The 21848-nt window shown below is 40.3% G+C and overlaps 1 protein-coding gene and 1 pseudogene across 1 annotated transcript in view; one reads left to right on the top strand and one right to left on the bottom strand.

The window, feature by feature from the left end:
• The window catches only part of BTBD1 (BTB domain containing 1), a 42701-nt gene that overhangs the window by 7198 nt on the left and 13655 nt on the right, over positions 1-21848 (bottom strand). The window contains exons 3-5 of the mRNA XM_078078825.1: positions 16581-16686; positions 11307-11504; positions 5125-5317 (exon numbers count right to left, since the gene is read on the bottom strand). Coding sequence (XP_077934951.1) covers positions 5125-5317; positions 11307-11504; positions 16581-16686 — 497 coding nt within the window. The remainder of the gene's footprint in view (positions 1-5124; positions 5318-11306; positions 11505-16580; positions 16687-21848) is intronic.
• LOC118519577 (large ribosomal subunit protein eL43 pseudogene) lies at positions 17452-17742 on the top strand (annotated as a pseudogene).

Genomic DNA, 21848 nt, shown 5'->3' with positions numbered 1-21848 from the left:
GTTTTCTATGAACACATTACTTTAAAAATCATCTCAGAATACACACACACACACACACACACACACATATTTTTTGCAACTTCTTTCTCGTTTAAAAAGGTAAATGATTACTACTGGTCCACTATATTTAACTAATTTCTCATTGTTGGATAATCTAGGTTACTTGTGATTTTGTTATTATACAACAGTGCCATGATGAATAATCTTGTAGGGCCTTAATTATGTCCTTAGAATAAATTCCTAGAAGTAGAATTGCTGAGGAAAATGAAAGGCATGTTCTTAAGGCTTTAGATAAACATTATCAAATTACTTTCTGGGAAGACTAGCACACTTTCCACCCCACAGGGAACAAAAATCGATTCTATCTCATGCTCAGCAATCCTGAGTATTTTCATGTCTTTGTGCCCCTGAGAAACTGATGACTGACAAATTCTATTTATATTTCTTTGATTACTAATGAGTTAAAACATTTGCTCATATGCTTACCATCTACTGGATTGTCTCTTTAATGAAATACTCAGGTTCTTTTCCCATTTTTCTCTGCTGATGAATGTCTTTTTCATGTGGATTTGAAAGGCCATGTTATATAGCTGTGCTTTGTCAGTAAATATCCATTACGGAAAGTATCCTGTTTGTCCTTTACTTATTAACTTTATGGTGGCTTTGGAAGTAAAAATGTTGGATTATCTGTAGTCAAATTATGATCTCTGCTAAGCTTAAAGAGGCCTCTCTCACCCCATCATAACATTCACCTCCTCTAGCACTCTCATGATTTCATTTTTTTAATGTTAAAATTTAACTTTATACCAAGAGTTGTAGATGGGATCAGAAAGGATCTAACTTTATTTTCCCAGTGGTTAATCCTTTCTTCCCCTTCTAAATGCTCATCTATGTTAGGTTCCATATAACACTTACTTTAACTTTACAATACTTTTCACTTTCGATCCATGCTGCTCTTTTAAAAAGAGAAACATCTAGTCTTCCAGATTAAATTTAGAATAACTTTGCCAAGCCACTCCTCCGTACCAAACACATGTGACTTCTGAAAGGAACTGCATAACATACAGGGCTTAGTTTGGAAAGACACTGACTCCAGTCGAAGCTCTCTAGTTCTTCATAAAGGTACTAGACTGTGTGTTTCTTAATGGATTTATTCCTGCTCCTTTATGTTGTCACTATGATAAGTGGGATATTTCTTAATATTTTAACTGAAAATCTAAATATTTTTAAATTTCATCTTTTTATTGTGCCAGAATATACAACAAAATGTACCATCTTAGCCATTTTTAAGTGTGCAGTTCAGTGGCACTGAGCACATTCAACCCTTGCCACCATCCATCTCTGTAACTGAACTCTGATGACACATAGGAACATCACTGGTTTTTGCATATACATTTCACAAGTGGCCACTATTCTCTTCCATTGGTTCTAACAGATTTTTACTGATCCTGAGGTTATCCAGATGGATCCATTGTTCTCAAAAGGAATTCTGTCCTCAAGAAGGCCAAGCTCTGTTTTCACAAAGGATTAGGGGCACTACTGGAAGGAGCCAGCAATGATTAGGACAGTCTCCCAAAACAAAGAATCCCAATCAACTTTCAAGTGTCCTATCAGAATTCATGTAGGTGACAAATTCATTTATAACTACAAGAGTTCAACCTAACTCTATTTACAAACCAAAGATTTTTGCTTGTTGTTGTTATAAAGCAAGACCACTTCTGCAGAGAGGATGTGTCTTATGTCTGTGCAAAGGAAGGAATTAGGGGATTATATCCAACCCTCTGTTCTCTTTGCAGAGTGGGGTCTCCAAGTCCCCAACATCACACAGTGTTTCAAAGATTTTTTTTATGACAATTTTAATATTCACTGACCTTTACAAGAGATGATTAATATATAGTGGAAATATTATATAGTCAATTCTTGTTATTTGTAGTAATCATATTCTATAAAGTTGCCACAAATACTAAACCACTGCTCCTGGGGGGAACATGGGTACACACACACACACAAACACTGACACACCTCACATGGGTTATAATCCTAAAAACCGCTCATCCTAATAGATTCCATTTTCTTTATTTTACAAAAGAGAAAACAAAGGTTCAGAAGTGTTAAGTGACTTGCCAGAGGCCACCCACCAACAGGTGCAGAGTTAGGATTCACATGCCCACAGGGCCCAGCGCCTGCCCTGCACTGCCCTCTACTGTCTCCATTCCCACAGGAGAGCGGAAATAAGAAGGCAAAGAGCATCTCCTCATGTGACCTCAAATAGGAACACACTTCCCTGGCAACGAAAATCTTTCCTACGACTTAAGAAAGCATTGCGAGTACTGATTTTGGGAGTACGAATAAATTTTAGTGAGTAAGAGAGCTGCAAATCTGGAAACTAAATAAATAGGATCGACTGTTCTTTGTTTTATTTGAAACCTTTAAAAAAATGACATGATTGGCAGCAACACTGCTCCTGGTTTTTGACACCTTAGTATGGTACAGCCGTCCCCTGCAAGCGTAGCTGTCTCAGCACGCTGGTGCACATGGACAGACTGCTTCCGTCTGTCTTCTAGTGTGTCCTGCTCCAGAGCCTACATACTGAAGTATGTATTTTATTTGATCTCAGTTACATTTACTGCTCCATTACAACTAGGTCATTATGGTAATTAAGAACAATGTGTGAAGTACACAGTCTATGAATTTCTTCAGGTTATTAAAGAGGGAATATAAAATATTTTATTATAAAAAAGGGAGAACTGGTACTAATGTAGATAATGTCATCTGCAAATAATGAAAAAGACTTCTTCCTTTCCGGTACTCAAGGCTCTAATTTCCTTACCCTTTATGACAATCATAAATAAATCACATCACCCAGAATTAGAAGAATACTGCTGAAACACAGCAAGGCTGGCCAGCATTGCTATCTTGAGGTTTTGATAGTCTATCACGTTAAAGAATTTTTCTAGACCAAGTCTATTAAGTTATATCTAGAATGAAGGTGAAATTTTATCAAGTCTTTCTGACACCTACTGGAACAATCAAATTCCTTTTCTTCTTTGATCTGCTACTGTGGGGAATGGATATTTAATATATTTCCTAATACCGAGCCATTTTTTCAGTCTTCAAACAAACCCTGTTTGCTCATATAGTACTCTCTCTGAGGTATGGCTAGATTCAAGACACTGATATCATACGTACAAGTTCTTCTGTGTCAATGAGACTGATCTAGAAATGTTCTTGTCTCATCGGACTACTGTATAAGGGTTATGCTTCTTTCAATAATTAACCAAGAAGTATTTTCTTCTCTTAATGCTCAAGGAAATGACCTGTTCCTTGAAGGTTTGATAAAACTCACCTGTAAAAACCACCTTGTGAAGGGACAGTTCTTTGATAACTTTTAATTCCTTCCACTGGTAATTGGTCTATTCAGGCTTTCTTCTTCAGTCAATTTTGATAATTTATATTTGCCTATAAAATGATCCATTCCATCAAGATGTTCAATTTATTAGCACAGAGTAAACTCAGAATTAAAATAAAAATTGCCTTAGTATATGATTATATCCCCATTATTATTTCTAAACGTGTGTTTTCTTCTTTTACTATTTTTGAGGTTCATTTATTTTGTTGATTTTTTTTAAGGAACCAGCTTACGGATTTCTTAATTCTAGTTTTAAATTCATTAATTTCTACATTTATCTATTTCCCTTCTCTTTTCTATTGTTCTTTTGCTATTCATTTTCTCGCTACTTGAGTTGAATGCTTAAATCATTGATTTCTACTCTATTTATTAAAAGTAGATTATTACTGTCCTTTTGTGTGACACTTTGGCCTCATCTCATAAATTTTCATATATAATATTCTCACTGTGAATGATTATTAAATAGTCCACAATTGCATTTATTTCCATTTTCACCCAATATTTATGAGTCCTCCCCCTCAGAATTCTGTTTTTTAACAAACGTATTATTAGTTCCTAGTTTGATACTAAAGTGCCATTAAATAAGTAAAAATCCAAAAGGTCTGTTTATGAAAACTGGTACCTATTCTATTTTGATATTTAACCTAAAGAAAACAGAATACAGCAAGATAAATTCCTCAACAGGATTATATCTGTGCGTCTTTCAAGACTCTCGATCGTTCTCCCCATTCAAGCTTTTGTAACTGGACACGGAGCTGTGTCCCGGGCAAGGAGGAAGCGCACGCGGAACGCTGAAGAGCAAGTGTTTGCTGAGCTAAGGTGCAGAGCCTGCCGGCCCGCCGCGCCACTCCAAACAGAACCCAGGCCGCAGGCAGCCCCCCCAAGCCCTTCTACCTTCTCTCGGTTCCCGAGAGGTCCTCTCACTCACGGTCCCGCGAGGAGATGGCTGTACCTCCCTGACTCCTGGCTGCTGTCCTAACTCCGAATTGTATCAGACAAAGACGGAAAGAACACCCGGTCAGTGATCTCCCGCGACGCGAGGACAGGAGAGGAGAGGACAGGGGAGGAGAGGACAGGAGAGGAGAGGAGAGGAGAGGAGAGGAGAGGAGAGGAGAGGGGAGGACAGGAGAGGAGAGGAGAGGAGAGGAGAGGACAGGAGAGGAGAGAACAGGAGAGGAGAGGAGAGGGGAGGGGAGGAGAGGGGAGGAGAGGAGAGGACAGGAGAGGAGAGGAGAGGAGAGGAGAGGAGAGGAGAGGAGAGGAGAGGGGAGGGGAGGAGAGGGGAGGAGAGGAGAGGACAGGAGAGGAGAGGAGAGGAGAGGAGAGGGGAGGGGAGGGGAGGGGAGGGGAGGGGAGGAGAGGAGAGGACAGGAGAGGAGAGGAGAGGAGAGGAGAGGGGAGGACAGGAGAGGAGAGAACAGGAGAGGAGAGCAGAGGGGAGGGGAGGAGAGGAGAGGGGAGGGGAGGAGAGGAGAGGACAGGAGAGGAGAGGAGAGGAGAGGAGAGGAGAGGAGAGGAGAGGAGAGGAGAGGAGAGGAGAGGGGAGGGGAGGGGAGGAGAGGAGAGGAGAGGAGAGGACAGGAGAGGAGAGGACAGGAGAGGAGAGGACAGGAGAGGAGAGGAGAGGAGAGGACAGGAGAGGGGAGGGGAGGACAGGAGAGGAGAGGAGAGGAGAGGAGAGGAGAGGGGAGCCCGCGCCGGGGCGAGGCAGCTACCTGATGCGGTCGCTCGTGCCGCTGTAGCCCCAGCGGCTCTCCACCTGCTGGAAGCGGTTGACGCAGCACTCCTTCCCCCGCAGGCAACACCGGGGCCGGTCCACGTAGTCCACTCGGGGCTTAGGATTGACCGTAAAATGAAGAAACAGATTGACCACTTCACGGTCGGACAAAATTCCAGACTGAGCAGGACCTGCAGAAATAAAAACACACCCTCAGGAAAAGCACCTGGACTTCAATTCCTAACTCTGTAATACTTCACATAATAATGTGAATTCAAACCCAGAAGATGTAAAATAACAGTGAGGTAGAAAAATTTTAGTATGTATTTAATTTTACAGATGTCTAAATCCATTTGAGTTTAATCTAATAGAACGTAAGTGTTAATAGTGCTCTCAAATAAATAAATAAATCTTTAAAACAACAACAAACAAGCAAAATCTTCCACAAAGAAAACTCTAGATCCAGATAACCTCACTGGTGAATTTTCCTAAACATTTAAGGAAAAAACAACACCAATCTTACACAAACTCTTGACCACTGAAAAAAGAAACATTAACTTTTGTATGCGACCAGCATAAACTTGGTAATCAAAATCTCACAATTTCATTCCAAGAAAGGAAAATTATAGACGAATTTCTCTCATGAAGTGGTCATAAAAATATTTTAAAAAGTTTAGCAAACTGGATTTGGTAACATAGGATAAAGAATGACAACTAAGTCTGCCTTATATAAGGAATCCAAAGTAGGTGGGGTTTTTTTTTCTTTGTTTTAGATTTATTTACTTATCTGAGAGAGAGAGAGAATGAGAGAGCGAGCGCATGAGAGGGGAGAGGTCAGAGGGAGAAGCAGACTCCCCACTGAGCAGGGAGCCTGACGTGGGGCTCGATCCCGGGACTCCAGGATCATGACCTGAGCCGAAGGCAGATACTTAACCAACTGAGCCACCCGGGCGCCCCCCAAAGTAGGTTTAATTTGGAAAATCAGTGTAGTTCACCATATTAAGAAAATATAGCAAAGAGCATCTCTCTACTTGCTAGATGGGATGCTGCCCAATTCATGCATTGCTTAATAAAGTCAATTACATATTCGAAAAAATAAAGGGGAAAACTACTGTATCACTATCTGAAAAGAGAAGCAGTTGATAAAGTTAATGATAAAACTCTCAGCAGACTAGTAATATTATAAAAATATTATAAATATTAGTGACTAGTAATACTATAAAAATGTCAATTATCTCCACATCAATCTACAGATTCAATGCAATTCCAATCAAAATCCCATGATTTTTGGGGGGTGGAAATTGACAAGCTGAGTAAAAAAAATTTATTTATGTGAAAATGCAAAAAAGACCAAAAATAGCCAACATAATCTTGAAGAAGAACAAAGCTGGAGAATTTTCACTACCAGGTTTCAAGATGTGGTGTAAAACTATGCAGAACTGGTGCAAGAATAAACAAATGTAACAGTGGGACAGAACACACACTCCAGAAACAGATTTAATTAAAACAAAATACCTGATTTACAACAAAGTTGGCCCTGCAATGTATGGGGCAAGGATAGTTTTTTAATATGTAGCTACACGGGGAAAAAAAAATGAACCCTAACTTCTACCTCACACCATATACATGTGTGAGAAAACAATAGAAAAAAACAAAAATCCAATTGGTTTAAAGATCTAAATGTTAAATGTAAAATATTAAAACTCCTTGAAGAGAACTTCAGAGAATATCTTAATAACCTTGAGACTGGCAAATTTCTTAAAGAACACACAGAAAGCCTTCATCTTACTAAAGAAAAAGATGGATAAATTAACTTCATTAAAAATAAGATTTTCTATTTATCAAAAGCCAAGATACAGAAGCAACCCAAGTATCCACTGATAGACAAAAAGATAAGAAGATGTGGTATATATTATGATCATAGAATATTACTCAGCCATTAAAAAAAAAAAAAAAGAATGAGATCTTGCCATTTGCAACAACATGGATGGACCTAGAGGGTATTCTGCTAAGTAAAATAAGTCAAACAAAGACAAATACCATATGATTTCACTTATGTGGACTCTAAAAAACTCATGAACAAACACAAAAGTAAACAGGCTCTTTTTTCTTTTTTCAAAGATTTTATTTATTTATTTGAGAGAAAGAGAATGAGCAAGACAGAGAGCACAAGCCAGGGGAAGAGGAAGAGGGAGAAGCAGACTCCCCCCTGAGCAGGGAGCCCAATGCAGGGCTCGATCCCAGACCTCGAGATCCTGACCTGAGCCGAAGGCAGACGCTTAACTGACTGAGCCACCCAGGCACCCCTAAAAAGGCTCTTAAATACAAAAAACAAACTGTTGTTGCCAGAGGGGAGATGGTCGGCGGAGGGGGGGGAATGAGCAAAATAGGTGGAGAAGATTAAGATGTACAAACTTCCAGTTATAAAATAAGTAAGTCACAGTGATGAGAAGAACAGCATAGAGAATACAGTCAATAATATTATAACAACATTGCATGGTGACAGATGGTGACTATACTTATCAGGATGAGCACTGAGTAATGTAGAGAATTGTTGAATCACTATGTTGTACACCTGAAACTAATATAGCACTGTACGTCTACTATACTTCAAATAATAAATTTTTAAAAAGACAGCATTAATGAAAAGGCAATCCACATGAGCAATACAAATATCTGACAGAAAACTTGTATCCAGAATATATAAAACTCTCAAAAATCAACAAAGAAACTAAGGACCTGAATAAGGATATCCAGTTATTGGCACATTCAACATCATTAACTGTCAGAGACACAAAATTAAAACCACAGTAAAGTATGTCCTCATCCCACTAAATGACTAAAACTACAAAAACAGACAATACCAAATTTTGGAGAGGATGTGGGGCAACTAGAATAACTCTCTTAACTCGGCAGTTGAGCATGAACTGTTAACAATCACTTTGGGCAACATCTGGCCAGATCTACTAATGCTGAACATATGCACACTCTATGACATAACAATTCCACTTGTCTAATACTCAACAGAAATGTTTACATGTGTACCCTAAGTGACATGTACAAGAATGTTCTTAATGGCCTCCAAAAAGAAACCACCCAGATGTTCAATAGTAAAATGCATAAATAAATCATGACACATTCATACAACAGATTATACAGCAATGAAAAATGAGCAACTGCCACACACAACCACAGGGATGAATTTACATGTTAAGAGAAAAAGCCATACACCAAAGAACACATACTGTATGTATCATTTCCTTTATATTAAGTTCAAAAACAGAAGACATGAACAGACATTTCTCCAAAGACGACATACAGATGCCCAACAGACACGTGAAAAGATGCTCAACATCACTCTTCATCAGGGAAATGCAAATCAAACCTACAGTGAGATTCCTACCTGTCAGAATGGCTAAAATCAACAACACAAGAAACAACAGGTGTTTGTGAGTATGTGGAGAAAGGGGAACCCTCTTGCATTGTTGGTGGGAATGCAAACTGGTACAGCCACTCTGGAAAACAGTGTGGAGGTTCCTCAAAAAGTTAAAAATAGAGCTACCCTACAACCCAGCAAATCACACTACTGGGTATTTACCCAAAGAATACAAAAACACTAATGCAAAGGGAAAGATGCACCCCTATGTATATAGGAGCGTCATCTACAATAGCCAAGGTATGGAAGCAGCCCAAGTGTCTGTAAACTGATGAATGGATAAAGACCACGTGCTACACGCACGCGCACGCACACACACACACACACACACACAATGAATATTACTCAGCCATAAAAAAGAATGAAATCTTACCATTTGCAATGACCTCGATGGAACTAGAGAGTATGAGGCTAACTGAAATAAGTCAGTCAGAGAAAGACAATTACCATATGATTTCACTCATATGTGGAATTTAAGAAACAAAATAAATGATCATGGGGGAAAAAAAGGAGAGAGGCAAACCAAGAAACAGACTCTTAACTATAGAGAACTGATGGTTACCAGAGGGGAGGTGGGTGAAATAGGTGATGGGGATTAAGGAGTGCATTTGTAGTGATAAGCACCAGGTGACTAAAATAAAAACTTAAGTTCAAAAACAGACAAAACTAATTTATAGAGGCCAGAAAACAGTCACCTTTGGGAGGGAGATCAGGGACTTGGAGGAGCCTGATGAAGGCTTCTCGGGTACTGGTACTATACCATAAACTGATATCAAGTGTGGTTCTATAGGTGTGTTCACCTTATTATATGGCTGTTATACGTCAATAAAAAAGTTTGAAGAAAAAAAAAATTGATTCCAACAAAAACAAATTGGGAGACAATAAGAACATTTATGATAAATCAATAAGAAAAATTTGAATACCCAATAGAAAAAACAAAAGTCATAAATGTTAAGAAAAAATACAAATGGCCAGTAAATATAGTTTTAAATAGTAATGAGATTCCCTTTTTCCTTTAAATCAACCTGGCCATGACTTAAAAGCAGGTAATACTCAATGTCAATATGGATAAGGAGAATGGGTCACAGAACGAAGATTCAAAACCAGGTATGTCTGATTTTATTTATTTTTATTTATTTATTTATTTATTTATTTATTTAATTTTTTATTGTTATGTTAATCCCCATACATTACATCATTAGTTTTAGATATAGTGTTCCATGATTCATTGTTTGTGCATAACACCCAGTGCTCCATGCAGAACGTGCCCTCCTCAATACCCATCACCAGGCTAACCCATCCTCCCACCCCCCTCCCCTCTAGAACCCTCAGTTTGTTTTTCAGAGTCCATCGTCTCTCATGGTTCTTCTCCCCCTCCGATTTCCCCCCCTTCATTCTTCCCCTCCTGCTTATTTATTTATTTATTTTTAAGATTTTTATTTATTTGAGAGAGAGAGCACAAGCAGCGGGGAGAGGCAGAGGAAGAGAGAGAGAGAGAGAAGCAGACTCCCCGCTAAGCAGGAAGCCCTACTCATCAGGGCTTGATCTCAGGACCCGGGATCATGACCTGAGCCAAAGGCAGATACTTAACCGACTGAGCCACCAGGTGTCCCTGGGTCTCTCTGCTTTTACATCAGAAGTGTCGATTGGGGGCACCTGGGTTTGAGTCCCGAGTGGAGGCTCCCTGCTCGGTGGGGAGCGTGCCTCTCCCTCTCCCCTCTGCCCTTCCTGCCTCCCAACCCCTCCCCCATTCGTGCTTGCTCGTTTTCTCTCTCTCTCGCTCTTTCTCCCTCTAATAAATAAAATCTTTAAAAAAAAAAAAGGCATCGATCTTAAGAATCAGAAAGATCTATCATTATAACCTTGAGCAAGGCACTTAATACCTCTCAGGTTCAGTTCTCTAATCTACAGAAATACGATTTTTATATACATAGTATTTTAAAAATATAACCTAGGGGGGGCCTGGGTGGCTCAGTCGTTAAGCGTCTGCCTTCGACTCAGGTCATGATCCCAGGGTCCTGGGATCGAGCCTGGCATCAGGCTCCCTGCTCAGCGGGAAGCCTGCTTCTCCATCTCCCACTCCCCCTGCTTGTGTCCCTGCTCTCACTATCTCTCTCTGTCAAATAAATACATAAAATCTTTAAAATATATATATATAACCTATATTCACTCATATGTGTGGAATCTAAAAAAACAAAATAAAAGCAAATGAATAAACAAAAAAGGCAGGATCAGACCCATAAATACAGAGAACAAACTGGTGGTTGCCAGAGGGGAGGTTGGGGAGGGGGGATGGGTAAAATGCGTGAAGGGGAGTGGGAGGTCCAGGCTTCCAGTTACAGGATGAATTAGTCATGGGGATGAAAGGCTCAGCGCAGGGAATACAGTCACTGATTCTGTGATGGCGCTGCGTGGTGACAGACGGCTACGCTGGTGGGGAGCACGTAACCGTGTCAAACAGAATCTTGTTGCACACCTGAAACTAGTGGAACCTGTGTTCAACTATACTCAGAAAAAAAAAAAAGAAGCTAATGCACAGATCAAAATAAATAACCTATAATGTTATCTTGGAGGGCTTCCAGGAGAAGTAAATGAACTTACACACACACACACACACACACACACACACACACACACTCCTGTATCATGTGAGTAGAACTCACTCACTATCGGGGGCTCCTCTCACACAGGGAGGCTGGCTGACTGCTGGTTTCACCCAGACTTTGGTCAAGTTATAGCCCTACCTGCTGCAAACTCCTCAATGGTCATCAGTGGAAACCGGATCAAGGACAGTGCTTTTCCTAGAACTTTTTGTTTGTTTCCAAAAGTCACAGGCAACTGCTGTCTTTGACATTCCGCTTCTGCCCATCGCACAACAGCTCCAAAAAGTCGACTTTCTCTGATACTAAGTGTGTCTCTTTCCAGAACTGCACAGAGTGTGTCTACAAGTAAAATACAAAAATAAATCAAATTAGGAATATTTTGCTCTTTACCAAAACAATACCGACAAACAGGCTTATGTTAAGTTTTCACATTTCAATAAAAAACAGGTCAGATACTTAAAACTATAGACTCTATACTTAAAAATATTAAAGAATGAAAGGAATTAAACAGCAAAGTTTTCTTTGCTAAGAAAACTTCTTTAATTGCTAAGGTTAACATTCAACTTATTCCTTATCATACATGGAAGCTTAGGCAGAGTATCTCCTTGTATATCTGTGCCATTTATCAAGCAAACTCAAATATCCAGAGTAAGATTAATAGTAAGTCAGTCAGAGAAAATGGCTTCAAATTAGTAACAGACATAAATTCATAAAGTCTACAGATAACCATGTACCCATTCCCCAAATATTCGTTATTAGGCACTCTTTATGTGTCAGGCACGATTCTAGATGCTGAGGATACATCACTGAACAAAAAAGTTAAACATCTGCCTTCATGGAGCTTATATTCTAATGGGGGTAAACATTATTATGTGAGATGACAAGTGTAGGACAAAGAGCAGAGTAAGGGGAATCATTAAATGCAGTTTAAAATAGGATGGCGTGGGTGGCTCACCTGAGCTAAGACCTGATTGGAGGCGGGGGAGTCAGCCAAACCGAGGCCTAACCAGAAGGACTGTTCAGGACTGCCAGTGTGAGGGCCCTCACATGGAAGTGTGCCTGGCAAGTCTGAGGACCGGCCAGAAGGCCAGGGTGGCTGCAGTGCAGTGAGCAGGAGGGAAAAGTGGTAGGTGATGAGGCCAGAAAGGGGGAAATGGGGGTGTCATCCTATAGTACCCTGTAGATCATCTGGGTTTTGGAAAGGGGAACAAACCCCTGGAGGATCTGGGGCTGCGACACTGTATGTGGTGAAAGGATCATGCTGGCAGCCGTGTTGAGAAGAGACTCTAGTGGAGGTAAGAGTGGAAATGAGATCAGTTAGCAGGCTCCTGCTCTGATCCCAGTCAGATGTGATAATGGCCAGGACCATAAAGAAGAAGTGAAGAACGATCAGCTTCAGGATACATTCTGAAGGATGACTCCATGTGCTGTCTTCACAGACTGAATATAGAGGGTGACAGAGAGGGGTCAAGGATAATTCCCAGGTTTATAGTCTAAGCAACAGACAGATGACAGGGACAGTGACTCAAGATGGGAAAGCCTACGAAGGAGGTTTTGGGGGATGGTGAGAGGCGAGATCTGGAGTTTAATTTGGGACATCTTAAGTTTGAACTCCCTATCTGACCTCCAAGTATAAATGTCATGCCCAGAACTCAGGCCCTCACTCGGAATCCTTCTCCTTTTATCAGAGGCAAAATTGTAAAAAATTAGCTCAGATTCTCTACAGTAGATCAAAAGCAGAAGTCAGAGAGGGGGCCTGAGAGGCCAACAGACTAGATAAAACAATAGGCTGCACACAAACAGGGGCAGAGAAGAGAGGAAATCTGAAAAGTAGAAGTAGGTGCCTGAAAAGCACTACAGTCAAGAGTCTTTATACAAAGAGGAAGATTAAAAAACAAACACAGAGGGGGCACATGGGTGGCTCAGTCGGTTGCGCATCCAACTCTTAGTTTCAGCTCAGGTCATGATCTCAGGGTCATGGAACTGAGCCATGAGTCAGGCTCTGTGCTCAGTGGGGATTGAGGACTCTCTCCCTCTGCCCCTCCCCTCTGCACTCGCCACCTCCTCCTCTAAAATAAATAAATAAATATTTAAAGACAAAACAAAAGCACACAAACAAAAAAAAACACTTCAGAGGCCTGAGGGCTTCACTATACAATAACTGATATTCATAATAATGAGCACTAATAACCACAAGATTCAAATAAAAATGAGGATGCCATATATAGCAGAAATCAATGAAGACATTAAATATGCTTAAATTACCCAGTATTACACATCTAAGAAAATTTATTTAAAAAAAATTACATTCGGGGCACCTGGGCAGCTCAGTCGTTAAGCGTCTGCCTTCAGTTCAGGTCATGGTCCCAGAGTCCTGGGATCAAGCCCCGCATCGGGCTCCCTGCTCAGCGGGAGGCCTGCTTCTCCCTCCCCCACTCCCCCTGCTTGTGTTCCCTCTCTCATTGTCTCTCTCTCTCTGTCAAATAAATAAATAAAATCTTAAAAAAAAAAAAATTTACATTCTCTAACGGTCTACACATTCATACTACATCCAAATATTTGGTCAATATCAAACCACAGCTATCATTCCAGCAAAGATGTCTCAGTCCCCAGAACACAACAGGGGCGCAATGATATGTTAAAAATGAATAGGTTATAATTTTTTTTTTTTAAAAATCATGTTTTTCCTTCTCTTGTAGCTGAGCAGATGAATACAAACGAAGGGTCCATAGAACGTTTTCACAGGTAAATGAATGTAAACCTACATGCCTCAAAACTTAAAAGGGTTAGGAATATACACTGACCATAACTGATCACTCAATGGGAAAACAGACAACCTTGGATCGACAAATCTCTACTCCATATGCTAGTAAACTTCAGTAAAGATAAACACAAAAACTTAAAATATCAGCAAGGGGGAAAAAGAAAGCACATTATACTGCCTTTAGCATAATGTAAATTTGCTTTTTTTCCTATCAGTGTGACATATTATCTTCTTCCCTTAGCAAAAAGCTCTAAGAGAGAAACGGTCTCTCTCTACTTGGAGAATAGTAGGCACATTCCCTCCAGAACATATATTCAAATCCCAGAGGAGAAAAAGCTTCCCCAGAATCTAAAACTATAAACTGTGCGAAGAGCTCCCGAAGCCTGGCCCAGCTTTCTCTCAGCTCCTAGACTTCTCTTTCAATCGCAAGTTTTAACAAGTGCATTTGAGGCAAACTAGACCATGGTGTGGAAACACACAAGTCTTCTATTGGCAGCCAAGAGCCTAATAAAGATCATAAAAACATCTAAGGTTTTGTTTTATAAACATAATGCAAGGCTAGATTTTAATATAAGCAGCTGTGAGTCAAATCAAATCAACAAATATTCAGAGAGTATTTACCGTGTACAAGGGACCTCCTTCAAGAACTCCAGGTTCCAATGGCATGCCTAACATGGGGTTATTTACAAAACAACTTCCAGGAGGAAGTCATCCAGATGCAAACAGTATTATTTCAAATACAGACTGAAGTACAAATGGAGTACTTGACAACCCTTAAGGGGAAGAAAATTAGGATGAAGCAATGTTTCCTTAGCAATGTGGGCAGTGCTTGGGGCTCTCAAACATCCAGTCAATGGCCTATTACGTATACTGGGGAGGAATCTAGCCCCTGCCCTTCAGTATAATTAATGCAAAATGAGTATAAATCCTTCCCAAGGTACTGTGCAATAGACAGGCACGCTATCAATGGGATGTTGTTATAAGAGAATACACTAAATGTCATGGAAGAGGGTGGGGTGTCAGCTCTCTAGAAAGCAGTCACTGCAGAAGTAGAATTTGAGCCAAGACATTAAGACTGAGTGAGAACTAGCCAAGGGGGGAAGGAAAGGCAACATTCTAGACAGTCCAGTTGGTGAGCAAATATTAACTGAACAGGTACTATGTTCTACTGTCTTCAGTGCTAGAAATACAGTGGTAAACAAGACAAAGTCCCTGACTTTAAAGAGTTTACAATAGGAGTGCCTGGCTGGCTCAGTCGGTAAGCACATGACTCTTGATCTCAGGGTTGTAAGGTGAAGCCCCAAGTTGGGTGTAAGGATTATTGAGAAATAAAGTCTTAAAAAAAAAAAGTTTACAATCTAGGTGGGGAAGCTAGACAATTATCATAAACATACACAGACAAATATCTACTTAAGAATTTCAAATAGTAAAACGTATCATGAGGAAAATCAACCAGAGTAACAGCACAGGGATTGTTCAGGGGAACGTGGTATCTACTTTGACTAAGGTCTGAGGTGGTCTGTCTTAGGTCTCATTTAACTTGGTATCAGAATAATATAAAGGAGGAGGCCACATACAGACTCGGGGGAAAAGGATTCTAATCAATGGAATAGTAAATACAAAGGCTTAAAAGAGAAATAACCCTGGCCAGTGTATATGAAAGGCAGGGAGTGATGGGGAGAACGGCAGGAGACTAGGTCAGGTGCAGAAAGAGGAGGCGGCCAGTGCCATTCTCTCTTCTTCCTGACCTTCCTCTGAAGTCACATGGGATCATGAGACTGAATTTGAGACAATGAAGAGTGAAAACGCAGGTGCCACTTCAAGGCCAAAGCTTTCAAGATGGGCGTGTTCTCCCTTCCCATACTTTTTCCTGTCTGCTGGCAAGATAGATAATAACAGACAATCATAGATATCTAATATACATTTTGTGTTCATCATGGTGAAGACGGTATTTCAGGTCACAAGCCTGGGTCAGCTCTCTCTGATCTCCTACAACAAAAGTCAAACTCCTTAGCCTTAGCCGGTCCTGCGCAGCCAGGCTCTAACTTGCCGCACACCCCCTCCCCCTCCTCCATCCTCTTCTTCCTGTGGTTCCACCTGCCTTAAGTGCCCTCCCCTCTGCATTATCCAAATACTACCCATTCTTTACAGCCCGGATCAGAATCTCCCCTGTCAAGACTTTCCTAACGCTACTCAATTTGAGGTAATCTTCCCATGTTTTGGATTTGCACAGTGGTTATTTTCTATAACATTTAGCTCAGAAAAGGCAAAATCACATTTTGCTGTATGCTATCCAGAATTTTCTGTTAGTGTCTTATTTTCACATATTTTCACATATGTGTTCCTTGATTCTCCAATTAGATCCTATTCTCCTTAAGAAACATCACATCTTACTCTTTGTATTTCCTCAATGACCTTCTATAATGCCATGCACATGGTGTACATTCAATGAATTTGACATTTCTTTAAAACGTGATAAAGTAGTTAGGACTTTTAGGAATATATCACCAAAATAAAGCAAAACTCTTAAGAGGCAGACTTACCGAATCTGGAAAAACGACTACTTTACAGTAACGGCCCGTCCAGCACACAGGCTGACCGGTAAGGCGTGGCGGCACGTAGGCGGCCCGTCTCGCAGCTGCCGGACTTACCTATGTCGATGTCGGTGAAGCCCTCTGCGCTTATCGCATCCATCGTGCTCTTGTCTATCGTGTCTAGACAAAGACTAGCAAGCTGAGGTTCATCAAACAATCGAGCCTGAACATACAAAAAGAGAGTTATTTTTGTTTTCATTGTTACTCTACCTTCAGTCTGTACATATTCAAAGTTAACACTGTCAACAGTTACAACTGCTAATCATGTAAAAACACCTACCTTAAATACCATTATCATGTGTATATATTCTTAAAACTTTCCATTCCGCAACCAGAAATGAAAAGCTAAAAGCACAAATGCCTTGCTTAGATAACAACAAATTCACATCGCCACTGACAACCTTGTTATTTTTCTTTTCATATGCTCATATATATACACTGCCTGGTTTCTTATACTTATTTTGATCCTTAACAAACACTCTAGGTTAGATGAGGCAGACATTATTATCCCATTTTCAAGATGTGGAAACAGGCTCAGAAAGGTGTACTGACTTGCCTAATACGATCTAACTAGTTATGTTGTAAAGCCATTACTTAAATCCAAGTTTTAGGATATTTTTACTAAACGATATCAATTGTCAAGCATACCAGTACAAACAGATCTTTTTTTTTTTTTCCATTTTCTGTCTTGACTGTGGGGAGAGAATGAAGTACCAGAATTTTAGAGCATGAAAGCTCTGGATACCTAAGCAAAAACTAGGCTCAACAACAGAAAAGCAAATAGTCACAGGACCGAATATTATATAAGAGTGATCTACAACTACACATAATAATATGAATGAATCCCACAAACATAATGATAAGCAAAAGAAGCCACAGCATAAATTGAGCAAAAGTATACTATAGGGCCTCTCTGGGCTCAGACCTAGTTTGTGGCAACATGGCTAAACGCACCAAGGAGGTCGGAATCGTGGGTCAATACGGGGCCCGTTAGGGTGCCTCCCTCAGGAAGGCGGTGAAGAAGACTGAAATGAGCCAGCACGCCGACTACACTTGCTCCTTCTGTGGCAAAACCACAGTGAGAAGATGCGCTGTGGGGATCTGGCACTGTTGTTCCTGCCTGATAACCGTCGCTGGTGGCACCTGGACCCGCCACACCACTTCTGCCGTCCCGGTAAAGTCCGCCGTCGGACGGCTGAAGGGGTTGAAAGGCCAGTAGAAGCTCCGCCATTTGGAACATGGCTAGCCTATAATAAATGGGTCACTTTATGTAACAACAACAACAACAACAAAAAAAAGTATACTGTAGGATTCCAATAAAGCTAATCTAGGCTTTAAGAAGTCAGAAGTCAAGGGACACCTGGGTGGCTCAGTCAGTTAAGCGTCTGCCTTGGACTCAGGTCATGATCCCAGGGTCCTGGGATTGAGTCCCGCATTGGGCTCCTTGCTCAGCGGGGAGCCTGCTTCTCCCTCTGCCTGCCACTCCCCCTGCTTGTGCTCTCTCTCTCTCTCTGTCTCAAATAAAAATAAAATCTTAAAAAAAAAAAGTCAGAAGTCAAGCTTATAATATGTGGTTAATCAGGATGCATATTATAATTTTAAAAAAAAAGGTTAGGGGCACCTGGGTGGCTCAGTTAAGTGTCTGACTCTTGATTTCAGCTCAGGTCATGATCTCAGGGTTGTGAGATCGAGCCCCACAGTGGGCTCTGTGCTAAGCACAGAGCCTGCTTAAGATTCTCTCTCCTCTCTCCCCTATCCTGGGTCGCTCTCTCTTTAAAAAATAAGATAAAATAGGGGCACCTGAGTGGCTCAGTCGTTAAGCGTCTGCCTTCGGCTCAGGTCATGATCTCAGGGTCCTGGGATCGAGCCCCGCATCAGGCTCCCTGCTCAGCGGGAAGCCTGCTTCTCCCTCTCCCACTCCCCCTTCTTGTGTTCCTGCTCTCGCTGTGTCTCTGTCAAGTAAATAAATACAATCTTTAAAAAAAAAAAAAAGATAAAATAAAAACAAAAACACAAACACAAAAACAAGTTTAAAAGCCAGTCGTGGAGGAAAGAGATGGAAAATCCAAACTCAAGATTTAGAAAACCATAACACTGGGGCGGCCTGGGTGGCTCAGGTTAAATGTCTGCCTTGGGCTTAGGTCATGATCCTGGAGTCCCAGGATCAAGCCCCTTATTGGGCTCCCTGCCTAGCAAGAAGCCTGCTTCTCCCTCTGCCCCTCACCCCGCTTGTGCTCTCTCTCTCTCTCTCTCTCAAATAAATAAAACCTTAAAAAAAATAATAATAACGCTAAAAAAAAGATGTGATGATAGTTATGCCAATGACCAAGCTTTCACCCTGGCCTCAGGTCAGGTCTATTTACATTTAACAGTATGGACAAATAGAAAATGCACAGAAGTATTCCATGCTGGGTCATGCAGAAACCTGCTGAGAATACTGCCAATTAATTGACCATTATCTGTCATGGCTGATGACTCTTCATTTATTTGTAAAATAAAATTCATTTTCAAGGGATTCAGTAACTCAGATGCTACTGAACAAATAACAAACGTCCCTAAACTAAACAGATATCTTGTGTTTTATGAGAGAAGAGAGCTATAAACACACCGGATTAAATTTAAAATAGATATATATAGGGGCACCCAGGTGGCTCAGTCGGTTAAGAGCCCAACTCTTGATTTCAGCTCAGGTCACAATCTCAGGGCCCTGAGATTGAGCCCCACATCAGGCTCTGCACTTGGTGGGGAGTCTGCCTGAGATTCTCTCTCTCCATCTCCCTCTGCCACCCCCCTCCTGCTCACTCTCTCTCTCTAAAATAAAATCTCTATTAAAAAAAAGAGATATATAATACATGATATATATTTACATATATAAAACATGTATGTATTTTAAGTCAGTAGAATATTTCTTAAAATTATAGAACACTCAAACATGTTTGAAAATGCTCTTAGATCATATATTGGCCTTATATTAATTTGCTCAGTCAAATTTTTCCACAAAAAATATAAAATCTGATTTAGTAGCATAAAATTAACTCTAGTCCTTGTAATTTTCTCTTAAATTTTTTAAATTTAGAAATACTTGGGGTGCCTGGGTGGCTCAGTCGGCTAAGCATCTGCCTTTGGCTCAGGTCATGATCCCAGGGTCCTGGGATCAGGCCCCATGTCAGGCTCCCTGCTCAGCTAGTAGCCTGCTTCTCCCTCTCCCACTCCCCCTGCTTGTGCTCTCTCTCTCTCTCAAATAAATAAATTAATTAAAAAAAATAAATTTAGAAATACTTTAAAAAAAATAATTTCAAATTTACAGAAAAGCTGCAAGTGAAAAGAACACCCATAACACCCTTTACCCAGATTTACCCATCTAAATATTACTTAACATTTCACCCGTTTTATCATTTGCACACTCTCTCTACACACACACACACACACACACAAATGGGATAATAATGTATAAGAAAATAGGCAATGTATAGTGTCTGCCTGTGTATTTGAGGTGAACTATTCAGGAATAAATTACACACATCGTTGCCCTTACCCTTAAATACTTCAGTATGTATTTGCTAAGAATAAGAATATTCTCTTATATAACCCATGGTGATTAACTTTGGTAAATAACCTTATAATATTTTTATCTAATCTACTGTATTTCAGTTTTGCCAACTGACCCAATTTTTTTTTTTTTTTAAGAGAGCGAGCGAGCGTGCACGCATGTGCGCGGGAACAGGGCAGGTGGGCAGAGGGAGAGGGAGAAAGAAACTTAAGCAGACTCTGCACTGAGCACGGAGCTGGCCCAGGGCTCAATCTCATGACCCTGAGATCACGACCTGAGCCGAAACCAAGAGCCAGTTGGTTGCTTAACTAACTGCACCACCCAGGTGCCCTGAACCAATGTTTTTTATAACACTTTTCCTTCTGGAACAGGATCCATTCTAGGATCATAGTTCATACATTTTTAAAATATGAAAAGCAGTACATTTTTATCAAGTGAAATTCTAATAGTAAGTGTTTTAACAGGCCAACTCAACTATATTTTTAGTTAGTGTTTATGCAAAAATTTGTGTTTCAATTTTTTGTAAAAATTGTTTTATTCAGAATAGCAATTATTTCAGTTACTCCTCAGGTTACACAGGCAATATCAAGTTTCCTATGGGCTCTATTGTTGCTAGTTAGAGTAAAATACATTTTCCCAAAATTTAGTTTGAGTCTGGCATTATCTCTGAAAAACTATCACTATGATTGTGTTAGTTCATAAAAAGTGTAACCCATGCTGGTACAGCATACTGGCCTTTTGTGTTAGCATGAAGCTGGCAAAGGTCCTCTCAAATAAATGAACATGTTCAGTTCAAATGACTCACTTGGCAGGAATAAGAAGTTCACATGACAATTTGTGGGCTAATTCACATGACCCCACCAATGAAAAATGTGGAATAATATTGGGTTCTCAGACCAACAGGGCACTGAAAAGTTCCTTTTTGTTCTCATAGTGACATGTGTTAACCCTTACTACTCAAAGTTAGTACAGAAGCACAGGGGTCATCTGAAAGCCCGTGAGAAATACAGACTCTCAGGTCCCACCTTGAACCTGAACTAGAAACTGTACTTTGTCACAGTTTAATTTATTGGTTTCTGAATTTTTCACTAAACTTTTAAAATAAAAGTAATTAAGTGATCCTTTCCACATACCTTAAAACCCTTGGACAATAAAGAATCTTATGAATATCAATTCCCATATTAGATTTTCATCACAAATTCAAACGAGGAAAAAATGCAGGGTGACATTGCCTAATAGTTCTATGACCTTGGTTAAGTTATTTCACGTCTCTCTGCCTCTATCTCCTTAACTATAAAATGGGGAACATAAGACAACTTTCACCCAGAACACCTACGCCTCCCAAAGTTACTGCAGAAGACTGCACACAGAGTGCTGGTGCACAGCCATCACCCAGTATGTTCTGCTCTCATCACGCCATCAATACCACACACCTTAACCATAACCAGTTGAAGGCTGGGATCTTAGTTTTACCACTTGCTGTCTAATGTTAAATAAGATATGTCCCTGAGTTTTCAAATTTCTTCATCTTTAAAATGGGGATAACAGTAAATAACATCACAGAGTTGTAATGCGTGTAACTGTGATAATTATTATCCCTTATTGTGATAAGTAAATGTGATAATCCGTGCAAAGCGACCAGCTTAGTGCCAGTGATCCTACAGACAGACAGGGGTTCCGTGACTATGTCCACAGGTCAGCAGTTTCTTTCTTCCATAATTACAAATATTTGATGATAGAAGATGGAAAAAAAAACCAACAAGAAAAGGTGCCAT

This window comes from Halichoerus grypus, chromosome 8 (genome assembly GCF_964656455.1).
Source record: "Halichoerus grypus chromosome 8, mHalGry1.hap1.1, whole genome shotgun sequence".
Classification (NCBI taxonomy): Eukaryota; Metazoa; Chordata; class Mammalia; order Carnivora; family Phocidae; genus Halichoerus; species Halichoerus grypus.
Note: the sequence above shows the minus strand (reverse complement) of the source record. Positions and strands in the feature narration are given on the sequence as shown.